Below are 17500 nucleotides of genomic sequence, written 5' to 3'. Positions count from 1 at the left end.
CTTAACAATTGTTTCATGCAGAAGCTCACATTTCTATCCTTGCCTCCCCTCCACAAAACCACACTGATCTATAGCTATCAATTTTGGCATCACTTTCCCATTCTTTTACCCATTACAGACAAACACTTTATAATCATGGTTTAGTATTGAAATGGGTCTGTATGAAGCTGGATCTTTACCCTCTTTAGGTATTACAGCTACCACCACTTCCTTCAATGATGTTGGTACTTCTCTTCTTAAAAAATACTGTCAAACATTTTTCCCCTCCTAGCTTCTAAACTTCTACAGGAATACCATACTCATGGGGACTTCCCTGTAAATTGGTTATACATCACCAGCTTTAACTCATCACCTCCTATCCTAACTGTTAGTAATTGAGCCTTATCTATCTCTAACCATGGCATGTTTACTTCTTCCATAAACATTTCCATTTGTACCTTTTCTTGATTTCCATATTTCATGCAGACTTCCATAGAATTTGCAAAATATTTCTAATACTTCTATAGGATCTCTTATCTTCCTTGTTATAACTTCCCTAAGCTTGGTGACAGCCCTTTCTGCTTTTGGTTGTCTGGGTCATTCTGCTAAAAGTGTTTGTTCTCTAGAGTTGCTATCAAAAAACAGTTGCTAACAGCAATCTTTCTAAACTCATGCATATTATTGAGGTAATCCCTTATTTTCTGTTCAGCATTCTGCAGTCACTTTCTTATTCTGTGAGATTGCCCCTATTTTGCAATACTTTAACATTGTCAGTCCCCCTAAATAATTCTTGTTACTTCTTAACCATATCTCTCTCTCTCTATGTCCACCCTATTTTTAAACTCCACTTTAATTTTATCCAACTCCCTAGCTATATTTTCAGAAGAAAGTTCTATCTTCTCCAATAGCTCCTGGAACAAATTTCCACTACCCATTCCTTAAATTCCTCTCTTTTCAACATATTGTTGGGAAAGCACCTGTGCCTTGTTTTATCTCATTACCCTGTGTTTTTATTGTAATTACAGCTGCACAATATGAAGTAGTTATTGAGTGTGTATCAAGGGCTTCAATTAAATGCACAATTTCCTGTGAAGTGTAAATACTGTCTAGCCTAGCTCAGTTTTTGTATATTATGGAATAATATGTAAATTCAATCTGAACTCCTAGTACTGAATTCACATCTTCCACACCAAATATTTAGATACATTTCTTCAAAAAATCTACCCTCCTGTTAAATTTTCCTTTCTGGGCCCCCCCCCCCCAAGACACATCTTTGCTGTTGCAAATCAAATTCCAGTCCCCTCCTACAAGTAATATTCCTTGCTGAACACAATTATTTCTCCCAGAATTTTCTTAAGCTCCATTATAATAGTTTTAGGTGGAATATAAATACATGAAAGTGTAATCCTCCTCCCTTGCCAGTAGCACCTTAGTACTACAAATCTACTATTATCGTTTTCCTCTTTTAATCACTACTGGAGCTCCTCTTGCAATTAAAATAAGTCCTCTTTTCCTTTGTCGCAGGTAATCCACTGAGGAGCTATCTTGAAAAAATATTTCTTTATCTAAGTGTGCCTCCTGTAGCATAGCTAGTTGTATTCTACACTTTGTAGTTTAGTTCACTTTTTCTTTACTATATTTATCTGAGAGACCAATGACAGTAAAAGACATTACACAAAGCATTGTATTAAAAAGTTATTTTTCACACATTTTATGTAGAACAGCTTTTTTGTTAAATCTCTAGGTCCAGCTTTTGTGTTACATGCATACACTGTTTGGCAGGTTGATCTTTCATACAGTTGTTTCTTGTCATATCCATTTGAACCTACATTACACCTATCAAATCTTTGTTTTATTGAAAGCCGTCAAACAAACACTCTCAATACCCTCCTAAAAATCTATTAACTTAATAACAACACACAAAAGTATTTACATCTTCAAATATTGAAGTTTTACCCGCCTAATAGGAGCAAACGTTCCAAACTGACTGCTGGTGTTTTCAAATAAAGTGGAGTTTTCCTTGATGGCTACTGGGTGCATCACTTTTGGTTACTGATTTTCTTTGCATGCTATAAAGTAAAGTTTTCTCCATTGTTTTTAAGTGTGATGGGGATACTAGTGTAATCAGGTGCTCCAGGCTTATTTTATTTTTGACACTGCAGTGCCTACATTTCTTAAAACTGAACAAGAAGAAAGAGAGAAGGGAGAAATAAAAACAGGAGTGAGTACCTGATTACAGTACTATCCCCATTACACTGAAAAATAACTGAGCAAACTTTTTAATGCATTATCGGAGCTTTTCTCCCTGGGCCTCCATTGAAAATGGGTCATGTTGACCCAGTGTACTTCCCCAGTAATCAAACTGGAAATAAATAAATAAAAAATAACAAGTTTAACAAAATTTCAATATTTTCAGATTTGTTTGTTGTCATGTTTCACAATATATAATTATTGCTTTGCAATCCCACATCTGTCAAATTACAATTTACTGGTTTTATTCCTGTTCATCTCCATCTCCCAGATCCTCCATCTGCTTAATTTCCAATGTACTCTTGGTTCTTCTAGTAGGCTCTTGTGCTTTTTCTCTCTGTCAAGCACTTTCCGTTGAAATATTGGAAAAGGTTTCATTGGCACAGTCTCTATGTGGTCTTTATTACCAGAAGAACAAGAAGCAGAATCTTGCTCACTTCTTGTTGAACAAACTTTTGTATTTCCTCCTTAACACGTACTTTATCAAAAAATGATGGTGTCCCTCCACGGAAGAATATTTTGAAGATAGCTGGGTATACAGCAGTTTGAATCTCACTCCTGCTTACTGACATTCCCTGAAGAGTGATATAAATTTACTCCTCGTCTGCCTGGAATACAAAGAGTAATCAAACACTCTGCTGTCTCCCACTTTTAGTACTTCGTCCTTCTGCCACAGAATCAACTCCTTCTGCCAGTAGGATTTCACCTCTACTATTAAATGTCATGGTTGATTTCTCATAGTTATGTTTGGAGCATTCACATGGATGTGCCCTTTCATTTAACCACTGCTGCTGTGGAATTACCTGCCCATTTGCTTATTTGTGCTGCTTTCATAAAATTAATACAGTTTGTTCCTTCCAGCTTCTCTTGTACAGCAGAAAATATCAGGTTTCCCTGTGTGCTCTGTACTCCAATTCTTTTTTTAAATCTCCTCTTGTGCAGTCTCATATTCATCCTGCCTTTTCTTCATTTTGAACTCTGATTTTTGCAGTTGTTATCACCTCAACTGAATATCTGTTCAAAGTTTCTTCCATTTTCTTCAGTTTTTTGTTGTTTGAGTTGATATACTCAGTGTGTTGTTTATTTGTGTGCAGTTGTCTTATACTTTCCTCTAGGCTACTGGAAGTCATGTCTGGAGCTTGCACTGCTTTTTGCTGAACAGATGCAGTACTTTTCCTCATCTTTTGAAGTGGATTTTCCTTCAGGCCTTCAAATTTTTTTTGTGTTGTCCAGGCAGTGTTCTTACTTGACAGTTACTGAAATTCACCCAGAAGTACAAGTACACTGGCTTTATCTGCTAAGTTTCTGTTTTAGCACTGAGTAACAGCTTAATTCTAGCTCTCCCAATGTGCAGCCATCTTGAAGGTTCCAATCAATTATACCCTCTTGATGAAATTTCCTGTTATCACCCACCCAAATGTTGAAGCAGTATTAGACCCCCTCCTTTCACTTAATTCCCACACTGCCATATCACCAAAACATCTAAAGATGGTCTCCCACCTTCCCCCAGTCTCCCATTGTGTTCTCCCTTCCCACACATACTCCATGTTTTGGTGTAATATTCCTTCCATTGTATACTCCATTCATCAGTCTAACAGTTCTCTACCTGTTCTTCATCCTCCTGTAACCCCCTTTCAGTCTTCAGTCCTCCAGTGTGCGCACTTCCAGTGCGTTACTTACAGTCTGCCTCCATACCCATCCTTACTTTGCAGTCCTCTAGTCTCTACCTTTGTTTTCCCACATTTTGGTCCTGTTCTATCAAGCTTTATGACCTGACTTTCACTTCTTACCACATTCTTACCACTTTCTAGTTCACCTGCCTTTCACAACTGCTTTCTTAAACCCTGCACCCTGTCTGCCATGTTACCATCCACTACATTTTAAATGTTAAAATTCTTAGCTGCATTGGGATCTCCTGAGTCCAACTCATCCCTCAGAAGAACAATAGCTACACATGGCAGCTCATTCAAATTTGCATTTCTAGGTAATTGCTCTGCCTTTTTTGTTAGTATTTATTTTTTGTTTACATATCACAAGAGACTAAGAAAATATAACCGGCCAGGAAACAAACTGTTGATGCAACCACAGGCAAAAACTAAAAATCAAATAGTGTAGAAACAATTTATTACCGCTTTCGTCAGAAGACTTCATCAGAATGATGATGAAGTCTTCTGACGGCAACAATAAAATATTCGTTCTACGCTATTTTTTTTTTGTTTTTCATCAACAGACTGTTGCGGCGGTCTTTCTGGCCGTTATATTTTCTTGGATCACAAGAGACTACATTGTTTTACTATTTTAGTAGTTTGTATTTGTCATACTCCAAGCAAAAGAAAGTATGTAATATAATCATTTTGTGCTGCAAGACCCCTTTAACATATCCCTCAAGTCTTCTTTAAAATCCCTGTTTTAAACATACCCAGAAATGTGTTCTGAACTCCCAAAACAATATGATGACATGTTCGACATCTAAAATTTGCAAATAGTAACACAAAACAATATTTGAATATATACAAATATTTAAGTAAGCACTTATACACAAATATTCTAAATTTCCATAAGCTCCTCGCATCTTGATGCAACTGAAAGTAAAAACTACAAAGAGGGATCAATTTCAAATGTATAATAACTCCTGCAATAATTTTCTAGTCTATCTACTTTGAACTCATTCAAGGCCTTATACATCTTGCTAACCAAGCCTTTCATCACACTAACTCACTTCAAATATTATGGATACCATCACTGGAGAAGCTTTTGCCAAGATGTCAGTTATCCCCATCTGCCTAGTCAGGGCTTTCCATTCCCTCAAATTACAATCTCAGTATGCCTCATAATGCATACGTGAGAACCTGCATCCAGGTACCCAATCATATGGCTACCAAAGTTGCTCCCAAAAAGTTAACTTAGTATCGCAGTGGTGCAGCGGTTAACTTTGTAGCTTCACAGCAAGAGGTTCTCCAGTTTGATTATCGGCTGGGGTGCCTTTTGCATGGAGTTTGCATGCTCTCCCTTCACATGGGTTTCCTCCGGGTACTCCGGTTTCCTCCCACATTCCAAAGACATGCATCTCGAGCATTTTTCCCCGGGCCTCCGCTGAAAACAGGCTCTGTGGAACCTAGTCAGACTTTCCCAGTCAATAAATGTTAAATAAATAAATAACTGCATCGGACAGGCTCTCCTTTTTAATTCAGTCTCATTTTGATACCCCAAAATTACTATATCCAGCCAGCAACAGCAAGCCCAGCCTGGCATAACTCATTAACACCAGCAGGAGACATTTAATCATACAAGGTGGATAATTTGTTTTTCTGTAATATCTCATACTGGAATTCCCTCAAATTCCAACCAAAATGGCATTAATCATTAGTATCAGCTACCTTTTTTTTTTTTTAGAGCTTCATCATCAAATTTTATTTTATTTATATTTATTTACCAGAGTAATGCATTCATACAAAATCTACAGTCTCAAATTATAACAGATAAGAGAAGTTTAATCCTCCCACTTCCCATGACTTTCTTAGCTTTTGCCATGAAATTCTAGGCTCCCACCCCAAATAAAATCATGTTACATTTTTAACCAAATTTCAAAAAATTGGATTGGGCAAACTAATAAAACATACAAAAACAATGGCACCATAAAATAGTGGTGCCTGTAACCCCTGACCCATTTCTAACACTGATGACTTCCATTTTCTAAAGTCATCTTTCATCCATCTTTGTTGTAATTAATAAATGAAGTCTCAGCTGAAGTGCCTATCCATACTCCTAAATATTTCATATGGGAAGTTTACGTTCAAGTAACTATATTTGTTCGGAGCAGAGTTTAAAACAACTAAATGAAGGAGGTGATATTAAATTTACACTGACAAAATGTTAACAAGAATGTCCAAGCCACTAAATAAAGCAGGCAAATCAATATCTGGGTAAATTAAATATAACCAATGCATTACCAGCAAACATAGAAATCTTAAACGTTTCATTCAATACTCTAAGCAGGGGAGATGGCCTAATCTATGGTGCTAACCTAAGTACACTGCAAAATAAATCAGATCAGACACCCCTTCCAGTCTCTTTTCTTAAGTTTTCAGCAAATAGCACTAATTAAATCAACAAAATATTGGGTAAATTCTGGTGCCATTGAAGTTCTAATCAAATAAGAGCATTCCCCCTATCAAAAGGTCTTTGTATCTAAACTAACCACAACCAAATAATTCTGCTCAGACTAGGCCAGATGCATAAGAATTTCTGTAAATGAACTATCAAATGTCTGCCTTCAAGGCAAATTAAATCTGAATGCCAGCACGTCATATGGACTGCCAGTACAGGCGCAGTTTATAATCCTGATGTACGATAGAAATATGCCAAAAGTCCTTGCCCTTTTTAGGAAGCATTGGCACTACTACCAGTTTCCATGATAAGGAACAAATTTATCAAGAAAAAGGAAATTTCTACCTTTTAAGCAAAGTAATCTTTAAAAGAGACTCCACACCTCTAACCGAGCATCATCCTTCTCCTCTGTTTTCTTTGCGGTTTCCCTTGACTTAATTGATAACAAATATACTTCCTGGGTGTTAGAGTGAGGGTATTCTTAGTGAATTCACTATAGTACATTCAGGTAGAATAATAGGCCTGAAAATATAGAGCCAGACTTGTGTTTTCATAAATGCATTTAGTTTCAGGGAAAGACAATTCTTTAGAAATTAAAGATAAAGCAAGAGATATGCAGAAATACAGAATAGGTACATAGGTTCATACTAGGCTATCTGCCCTAGGGCATTTATAAGCCTAGCCAGAGTGTGTTTGGCTTTCGCCACCCATTTTAAATTAATTTTGCTATGCCCTTTTTCGAGGTTAGTATACTGTGCCTCTGTCTAACAGTGACACAGAAGTGATACCTGGGGTAAACCTACGATCTCCCATCCACTCATCAAGATTCCTCTTGAAGACAGTCAATGATGGACTCTGCCTAACCTGGACTGGGATTTTATTCCAGAGTGAAGAGAGCCTCTGGGTTATGAATCTGTCCCTCCAGCATGTCCTATTTATTTCAGTGCTGAGGTTCAAGTCTCTCGAGCACGTAGCTCGATGGGATTTGGATTTTCTGAGGTGCAGCATGTCCATTAATTCTGGGTTGGACATGGCTTTATACGTCAGGCACAGATCGCCTCTGAACAGCCGGTATGCCACTGAGTAGAGCTGGAGTTTCTTTAACCAGGCAGCATATGGCATCTGTTTGAGCAATTTGATCCTCTTGGCGAGGTACTTTTGGGGTCTTTGCAGTTGCTGCAGGTGTCTGGTAAGGTACATCCCAAAAGAGGTATTGTACTCAATTATGGGCCTGATGAGGGATGAGTAAAGAGGCATGATGACCTCCCTGATCTAGATGTGAATCCCTTCATGATTAGGTGGGCTATATAAAATGTTTTTCTAACCACTTTGGCCACGTGGTTGTCAAATGAGAGATTGCTATCAACTTGGGTCCCCAGGTCCCTAATTACTTCTTCTGTACTTAATGGATTACCACCTATGTGGTAATTTGTGGGCACTTTGTTTTTGCCAAAGGGGATGACTATACACTTTTTGGCGTTTAGCTTGAGGCCATGGCTCTGGCACCAGTTGTCTGTTTCTATGAGGCCCTTTTGTAGGATGCTTGTGTCGGCTGGAGAGTCGATTATGGCGCCCAGTTTGCAGTCATCTGTGAACTTGGTCAGCCGCAGTCCTTCCATGTTGGCCTGTACCTCCGAGAAATATATACCGAACAAGAGAGGTCCCAGGACTGAGCCTTGTGGGACGCCACTTGTAACTAGTTTGGAGTCTGACATGGCTCCAGCAATTCTAACCATGTGGGTTCTGTCCTTGAGCCAGTTTGCAACCAATCTAGTGACATAGGGATTTATATTTAAGCTGGTGAGCTTATCTATAATGCCCGAGTGGGGTATTGTATCGAAGGCTTTTGCGAGGTCCAGGTTGGCTGTGTGGACCACCTTCCCCTCGTCAATGGCCTTGGTGACTGTTTCAAAGAAATCAACCAGGTTTAAGAGGCAGGATCTGCCCTTAAAGCCGAACTGGGTAGGATCCAGTGTTTGTAGGTCCCCAATATCTTTATTTATGAGGTCCATGATGATCCTTTCCATAGCTTTGCAGACCAAGCTAGTCAGGCTTATGGGGCGATAGGAACATTCTGGAAACTCTCAAAGGAAAGATGTACTTGCAACGAAATGCTAGATCAGGCACATGCAAGACAAGGCTTGGAAGTTAGTTCGGATTGACATACAGAAAAGATTAAACATCCAACATTCCAGACAGGAAGTTAGCTTTTGGACTGCAGTACAGGCAATCTTGCCGGAGTACAGAAATCAGGCCAAATATCCACACTATTCGGGAGGAAGAGACTGTTTCAGTTAATGTAATTCAGGAGAATCAGAATATATCTGCAGAAATTTTGGATATATTTATTGTTATCCAGCCTTCTAGAATTTCTAGACTGCTGTATCAGCAGTTATTGGAGACAGTATTTGGATATTGTTAATATCTAATAAAGCATCATTAACTACTGCATGTGTGAACTTTCCTGTGAAAGTACAAAAGGACTTGGCCCATAAAGGAGAGACTGGCACCTGTTAAGCACAAGTTTGGGTAATCAACATATAAAGACTTTCCTTCCAGCCTCATTTGTTTCCAGTTAATTCCAGTATACTACAATCTTATTAATTATTTCACTGGTAATATGCTTTTTCAGAAGCTCAGCCTATTCATGTGGAATCTCATTTAAATTCAGCACTACTCAAATAAGAACTTATCCACCCCCCATACAAGTTTTGATAACTGTTACAAAGTAGGATCATGGGTCAACTATATCATCTAAAGATAATATGAAAGTATTTTGAGGCAGTACCATCAACTCCATCATTCTCTCCTTTCACCCCCCCACCCCAGCTGACTAACAGCTGCATGGATGCTCCATTTTTACTTAACATTCCTGGTACCATTCCCTGGGGCTGGGACCACAAGTGGTGGGATGGAAAGGGGATGTGAAGTGAAACAGCCAGGACTGCTATACGCCATCTTGCACACTGGGGAAATTTTTGTATGCTCTTATTGTGTACAGCTACCAATGTCATGTACATCACTGCATGTGATGTCAGTTAGATCTAGACCCCCTTTTAAAGTTTAAATGCTAATGGAAAGCTGCAGATTTCTTTTTTTGTAACACAGCATCATCCCCTTCACCAGAGACATGTCATACCACAGACAGAAACCCCTCCTTCTTTCTCTCAGCTGTAGAGAAGCAAAGCTGCTCCTTCCCACTCCTGCATCCAGTTTCTCCAGTGCTCAAGCTGCAAGTCGAAGTTGGCTCAGCTATTTCTTAGTCAGATTTCCATCCCTCTGTGCCACAAAGCCATGGTCCATCTTTTCACCTTCTGTGCTCCTAAACCACTTTGCAAATGTGGGTATTTCCAAATATATATTTGAAAAATGCCAGTCTTTCTTCATATAAAAAAAACTTTTTCCATCATAGCTACAGCAAAGCAACAAGGGCAAAATAAAGCATGTTTTAGTCTACCTTACCACGGGTATATTCCCACTTGCAAATATTTTATCTATCCTAAATCTTGAGTGAAATATCACAAACCAGTATGTACAATAAACAGTATCATTAAACACTGATACATCCACAAGAAATGCAAGTTTGGCATACTGGCCCACATACTTTCCTAGTCTTAGTAATCACATGATCCTCCTAGGTTATCCTCTACCTTTACTTATTTAATGTCCCAGCCCCCCCCCCCCAAAACAATGAAACTTCTTCATTAAAAAGCACACAACAAACAAAAAAAATTAATTAAATCAGTACACACGACAAAAAGAATAAATTAAATTAGTCAATGAATTTCCTCTGCATAGTCCCAGGTGGCATACATACATGAGTGCGTGTACACACACACACACACACACACACACACACACACACACACACACACACACACACACACACACACACACACACACCAGTGATGCTTTTCTTACCCCAATTCCTTTCACTCCTAAATGACAACTCTGGTAATCTATCTCCCTACCATTAATGGACAGGTACTTGCCACCATACTCTCCCTGTAATAAGAAAGTAAAACAGTTTACCCCAATAACATTGCACAAGTGCAACAAGCTTCTACATATTCAAATGTAATTCCTGAAGGGGCTACAGCCCCTGGCCTTAAGGCTTGTGGATATCCCATGATCATTTGCAGCTTATTTGGGCTTGTCATCAGGACATTCACATCCAATAATAAATCCATTATCAAACAAAACAAGGTATTCTGATGGCTTCTATATGTACAGTCCTCAAAGGTCTGCAACAAACATAACAATTAAAACACAAAACAAAAAAGTGTTGCATTCAGTTTGCAAATATCAGCATGCCTGCACTGTTATGTACAAAGAACAGCATACACCAGGTGTCCAAAATATTCTCAACATTCCCCTAATGGCTCAGACATTGACCAATGAAACTTAGGATTTCACAGGAAGTCAATGCCTTATTAATGTTATTGTTATTTCACTTGCATTTAACTTAAGACTTGCATGTAATAATTGCAATTAGCATCTGTACTTTTAAAATTATGGACTTCTACATGGTTTCATCATCTTGGTACTTTATTTTACTACTTTCTTGGCTGTTATAAAAGTCCATCCCTTATTCCAATATTCCTCAGGATGATTCTTGCCCTGTGACTATGTAAAACAGAACCCTTCTTCAAAAACAGCCTTGTCACCAAGCAATCCTTTATTGATCAGAGCAAATAAGCCTTACCATGCCCAGGCCACTGCAACTTTGAAGTTCTGAGCCAGACTCAGTAAACAGTTGGCCTTCTTACAAGCTCCACAGTCAGACCAAGGCAGCTTCAATAAGTCAACTCATTTTTTTTTTTTTTTTTTTTTTTTAAACCAAATGCACCAATATTTGTTTTTGTGCAAGTCTTTACCAGAAAATCAGAAATGTCTACTGGTTCACTAATCTTTACACAACCGTTGGCTAATATTTGAACATGCACTCTGCTTTAGTTTGCTTCCAATGTCAAAGGCCCTTTTTCAGCAGGTATTGAGGCACAGCAGCTTCTTTCCACTTAATTGAACTTATTCTCTTATAACTGTTAGAACCTACTTTACATCAATAATATGTCGCATCCCCCTGGAAAATATACTCGTAACAAGGCTGGATACTGGATCCAAAATTTCACCTGTTCCAAGTAGGGTTACCACCTGTCCCACTTTGCGAGGGACAGTCCCTCTTTGGGCAGTTCTGTCTTGCAAAAAAATTGTAAAAATGGTAAATGTCCTGAGATTTTAGGACAAATTTATTTCCTATATTTTATGTATTAGTTGCATAAAACAGTTATTCGATATCTGAAACACCTAAATGTTATAATATAAGAAACAGAATAAGCAACTAAAATGCTACAAGAATAAGCTTTTATTTAGGCAAACAAGTGAAGTGCTGTCCTTCGTACTGGCCGTGGGTATGATTCTGCCAGCAAAATCTGACGTTTGTACCAGAAATGTCTCACTTTGGGCATTTTGAAAAGGTGACAACCCTAGTTCCAAGTATCATGTACTGGTGCCATAGACTGTGTTCTCCTTCCAATTTGCATATACAGAGTCATGTTCACAAAGTCTGTCCCTAATTGGATACACTTTTTTTTGGTTTCCACAATTTCAGTATCTGTATTTTACTTAACATGACAGTTCTGACCAATTCATGTCTTGGTCTCACATGGCTTGTCAACTCTGTGGGCCTGCCCTGTTCTTACTTGACTCAAACAGATCAGCTCACTCGACCAACTTAATTGGAATGCATGTCAGGCAATATAAAATCTTATATTTTTCAGTTTTTCTGCTTAATTAGATCATGTGTTGAGGTCTAGCTACATGATCCATATTTTTTTATCATTTCAGTCTGGATTTGAGACTGACATTTAGACCCTTAAGTCACCAAATCACGACTGAAGTTACTAAATTTGTGGTAGCATGCAAATGACTTCAACCATCTCCCAAACCTCTTATTCTATCAACTTTATAAGTTTGTAAGAGTAATATTTAAAAAAAATGTCCCTATTTTGGGCCTTTCTCCACATTTCTTGTTATAAGAGGTTGAGATGTATGATCTATACCCATATATTTCGTTTTTAGATGTGGTGCCTACCTTTTAAAGCATCTTAAAAGCTTAACAGGAATGGCTGTGAAGACTGGGGTCCTATTTAGCTATTTTTCCCTACAAACGGGGGAAACAACTAGAAGATCGTTAAATAACTTGGGTGTGGGAAATGCAGACTTCACATATCTCCTAGGGTAACATGGAAACCATCTTACGCCACTGTTAACCGAGTCCTGCAACCCCCGACTGAAGCACAAGACAAGTTTAAACCAATTCAAATGTACATACAGTTTTTGAACATGTCATGTCAATCTCTTCCCAGGTGTGCACTTAAAAAATTACGCGTTTGTGTAACAGTAAAATCTGCAACGTACATATCTGCTAATTAGGCAGCATGATTAAATGTACGTGCCTTGTCAAACAAAAACGCCTAAAAGTATTAAGCACTGCATCAACCAGCAAAAAGCTTCTCGTGTTTTCTGCACGTTATATTTTCTTGCTATAAAGCACCGTACCTTCACACTCACAAACAGCTGGCTGATAAAAATGAATGAATGAAGTAAGGGATAAAGCCTCATATAGCCGACCATACAGCTCCAGACAGACCTATACTCCTTCCTCCAATTTCATAACACGAAAAACAAAAGCACTTGGACTAGGAGCCAATCAGACTATCTCAAACCACAGCAGGCGATTCTCTAATTAGATGGCAAGCTCACAAACGCTGCTCTGTGAAAAGCTCAGATGAGTCAGTGGCCACGCCCCTTGTGTAATTTGACCACACCCCCTATATCTCTTGGGTAGTTCAACCTGTCAGTCGTAAAAGTTTTCGCCTTTGATTGGTTTTCTGTTTCCAACGTTCACGTGTATTCGTGCACAACGGGGGGAGCTGTTGTTGATTTTTGGTAGTCCCGCAATGTCTGCATTGGAGTGGTATGCTCATAAGGCTTATGGAGACGGAATTTACTGGATCCAGGAGCGATTTTATGAATCTGGAAACCGTGCTAACATTTGGTTTGTGCGTGGATCGCATCAAGATCTGGTGATCGACACTGGGTTGGGTTTGCGCAGTCTGCCTGAATACTTGCATTCAGCAGGGCTCTTGGAAAATGAGTCCAGTGGTGGTCGTAGTAAGCCTTTACTTGCCGTGGCCACCCATGTTCATTTCGACCATTCTGGTGGACTTCACCAGTTCGATCAGGTGGCAGTGCATCGCGACGAAGTGGATGCAATTGCGAGGGGAGATAATTTTGAGACTGTAACCTGGTTGTCCGACAGCGAGATCGTCCGGTCTCCCACCCCTGGATGGAGAGCCAGTAATTTTAGAGTGCAGGCTGTGCAGCCCACCCACATTTTGCAAGAAGGTAATAAAGAAAAAGAACAGAGAGCGCATAATACCTCAAATAGCGTTTTGTTTAGTGTTTATTCTTAAAATGCTTTTGAAGCTGAGTTCTAGATGCACCTGTGGATTGTACCTCCCCCTCCGTGGCTCTAGGAGCGCTTAGTGACTTAGGCGTTTCCTCTTGTCACTTTGTTTTGTATCTGGTCTCTTTAAACTCTGTCTAACATAAACAAGATTCTTGTGGTTGGTACTAGGCCCATTTGGATTTTATCACTGACTTCATCTCGGATAAAACGTTGTGGATGTGTACTGGACACGGTACAGAACAAACCTGGTTATGTTGCTGCCCCCCCCGTGCACTGTAGTGCCAGTTATAGAATAGGAACATCCGTGTCCGATACTTATAATATTATCTGGGCCTTGGTGCAGTGATGACATGCTTTTATTTGAGCAACATTACCTGGTACTGCTTAGCAGTTTAATGTAATTTCATTGGGAAACGTGATTTACAATACTTGTCCTTGCATTGCTATTAGTAGCGTACAACCCCAGATCATTGAAAGTCGTACTAGAGATCGGAATGAATAGCGCTTCTTTTTTTTTTTCAGAATAAAATGTCTTCAGATAGCAGTCCTCAATATAGATAGTGATGAGTCCTTGTATATGTTTAGTTCGGTTAATATTTAGTAGTATGTATATCCTTGTCTGATGTAACTTTCTGTGAATAAAGCCAGTGAATTAGGGAGGAGCAAAACTCAGTTTGGGGGCAAAACCATAGTTCAGTGCCACACGTGAGAGCTTGGTACTACCTGTGAATATAAATGTAGCTTATAATGTTTGCTTGGGTGTGGTTAATGGTCAAGTGTAAGGCAATACTTTGCCACATAAATCCATGTATTTAGATGGGCAGCACAAAAGAGATGGTGTGTATAAAGCCTGCATTTCATACATTTATTTTCATGTTTTAGATTTATGGGTTCATAGGTGATTACTGGGCTATTGGTCAAGAGCCATTTTAGCCATGCTTACCACAGACCACAAAATATGCTAATGTATGACGATATCTTGAGGAATTTTAAAGTTATGATATAGGCTTGTACACAGCAAGCATTCACTGGCTGCTCCTGTCCTTTAGGGACATAGGTGCCAAACCAGGAATAAATTTATAATTTCCAATTAGTTGGCTAAAGTTATGTTTGAATAAGGTTAGAGATAATCTTGGCTTCACATAGATGGGAAGTTGTGCCCCTACAGGATATCCTTTTTATGTTGCAGTTGAGGTTTTGGTCTGTAGAGTGAGTATTTCTGTAACTGTTTTGTGAATGTACAGCAAATCCATCAGTGTGGCATCGCAGGATACCTTGTAGGCTAGGCATAGACTGCCTCACAACAGTCCATAGGAGACCAAGTACAAAAGTAGAGATTTGAGATGGGCATCGTTGCTTATTCCCTGTATTCTTTTTGTGTGTAGCTTGTCAAGCTGTTGCAAGTGCCTGGTCAGGTATGTGCCAAAGGATGCATTGTTCTCAATAATTTGTTTGATAAGAGCCAAGTAGAGCTAAACAATGACCTCCTTGGACCTATATATATATATATATATATATATATATATATATATATATATATATATATATATATATATATAGGTTGTGCAATGTTGGAATGATTTCCTCACCACAGTAGACACTTGGTGGTCAAAGGTCAGGTTACTGTAAATGTGTTCCCAGATCCCTGTCCACTGATTCTACTTGCATTATCAATCTGGTAATTCCATGTGGTGGAAAATTTTCCAAAGGGTACTGTTATGCATTTTTTCACATTGAATTGTAGTCCATGTTTCTGGCAGTAGTTGTTTTTCTGTGTTAATCCATCTTGAAAGTTATCTGTGTCTTCAGTTGTCTGCATACATTGTCAGCTAGTGGTCCCTGACATTTGCCTTGACTTCAGAGAAGTGCATACCACAAAGAGGAGACCCAGCACCAGTCCCTGTGTGACGCCACTAGTACCTGTCTTTGTGAAGATGGATTCTCCTAGGCTAACTTCTTGCATCTTGTCAGTGGATTTATGCCTAATTTTGTAAGTTTACCTACAGTGCCCAAATAAAGGTATTTTGTTGACCACTTTGGCCAGGTTGGGATAGGCGTTGTGTTCTGTTTAGCCATCATCCATAGCTTTAACCATCTTCTTAGAGATGTCCACCAGGTTAAGTAGGTATGACCTGTCTTTGACAAAACCAAACTCAGTAGGTTCCAGAGATTGAGGGTTTCCTTTGTCATTTATCAGATCCGTAACAGTTCTTTCCTTTTCCTTACATGTAAGTGTATGTATATATATATATATATATATATATATATATATATATATGTATAGTAATAGTAAATTTATTCATCATAAACTGTTTATTTTAATGTATTTGTTACTTGAAATTAAATTGTTATGTAATATTTAAATAAAACAGGATGTTGTATAGGGAAACCAAAAGTCTCTACCTGGAAACTTTTCAACCTATACATTTAGGTGAGGAAGATTATACAATGACCCCCCCCCCCCCAATTAATATTCTAAAATGTACACGCTGATTGGCCAGCGGGCCCATTGTAAATCCCACAATATACCAATGGAAAAAAGGTCCGGTCACCCGGACTTTTTTCCGTTGGTATAAAGTCCTCAAAATATATTTTTTAAACAAATAAAAGAAAAAAATGGAGACTTTCATTTCTCCGTTGCTTCCATTCGTAAGCATGCTCAGTACATCAAAACAGGGAAGCAGTGTACCCGGTCCAGCAGAACAGTAATGCACCATTATACAAAGACATTGGGCCGGATTTACGAAAGCTTGCACGGAGTGCAAGAAGAGTGTAGGAGCTCACAGAGGCAATATGTCTGCCATGTGATCCAGGTACAGCCAGCAGGGGCGTGCATGAGAGCTGCTAAAGCTACTCTTGCACGGACAGCTTCATGGTATGCAAATTACCTCATTTGCTACTGAAAGCTATGCAAATGAGGTAAATTTGCAATCCAAGAAATACTAACCTGTCTGTGGAAGATTAGTGTTATCTGCAGAAATGTGCTCCGTTGGTAACGGAGTACCTTTCTGCAAATAGCTAAACGGAGCTGTGACAGCTCCAAATAAAGGATGCATACAATTCAGGAAGCATGCCAATGGCCAAATATAAGGCCATTGGCATTTATAAATGTTTAAAATTATTAAAATCTAACTCCCCCCCCCGATCTCCAATGTTTAAGCGTAGCGCAGCACCGCGCAAACGTGCAGCGCTTTAAAAAAACAAGAAAATAATTCAAAAATAGCCATTTTCACTCAAAAGCTTATCCTGCCATGCAGATGAATGGCAGGCTGAAGACAACATGGCCACTGAGTACTGGTTGCTAATGGGGCGAAGCTCAGTGTCAGAGATGTAACCATGCATTAGTTGGCAATCCTATGCAAATGAGGATAAGGATAGTGAATCCCAATTTTCCCCAGCATGTGTGCCATATGCCAAGAGTGTAAGTGTAGGAGTAGGTGAGTAGTAGAGTAGAATATGAGTAACATCATGAGGGGTGTGTCAGAAAGGCTGTAAGATTATTGGAGCACAGTGTCTTGTGTTTGCCCTGAGTTGCTCAGGATTGCAAGAGGCATGTCTACAGTTGTCCTTTTTGAAAACCAGAAACCAAAGGTGCACACCGTGAAAATATCTGAAATTTCTTGCAAACGTGCACACAGCAGCGTAATGCGCTCGTTTGCTACCGGTGCTACCTTGGTGAAACAAAGGAAA

The 17500-nt window shown here is 39.0% G+C and overlaps 2 protein-coding genes across 3 annotated transcripts in view; one reads left to right on the top strand and one right to left on the bottom strand.

Moving 5' to 3' along the window:
* POLR3G (RNA polymerase III subunit G) overlaps positions 1-13114 on the bottom strand; it is a 567212-nt gene extending 554098 nt beyond the window's left edge. For both annotated transcript variants that reach the window (XM_044064179.1, XM_044064180.1), the window contains exon 1: positions 12898-13114. The gene's annotated coding sequence lies outside the window, so the exon portion shown is untranslated. The remainder of the gene's footprint in view (positions 1-12897) is intronic.
* Positions 13115-13201: 87 nt separating this feature from the next.
* The window catches only part of MBLAC2 (metallo-beta-lactamase domain containing 2), a 244475-nt gene continuing 240176 nt past the window's right edge, over positions 13202-17500 (top strand). Inside the window, exon 1 of the mRNA XM_044064178.1 lies at positions 13202-13746. Coding sequence (XP_043920113.1) covers positions 13299-13746 — 448 coding nt within the window. The 5' untranslated portion in view covers positions 13202-13298. The remainder of the gene's footprint in view (positions 13747-17500) is intronic.

Source organism: Protopterus annectens, chromosome 2.part2 (genome assembly GCF_019279795.1).
Source record: "Protopterus annectens isolate FY-2018-M chromosome 2.part2, PAN1.0, whole genome shotgun sequence".
Lineage (NCBI taxonomy): Eukaryota > Metazoa > Chordata > Ceratodontiformes > Protopteridae > Protopterus > Protopterus annectens.
The sequence above is the reverse complement of the archived record's forward strand: the minus strand, read 5'-3'. Positions and strand labels throughout refer to the sequence as shown.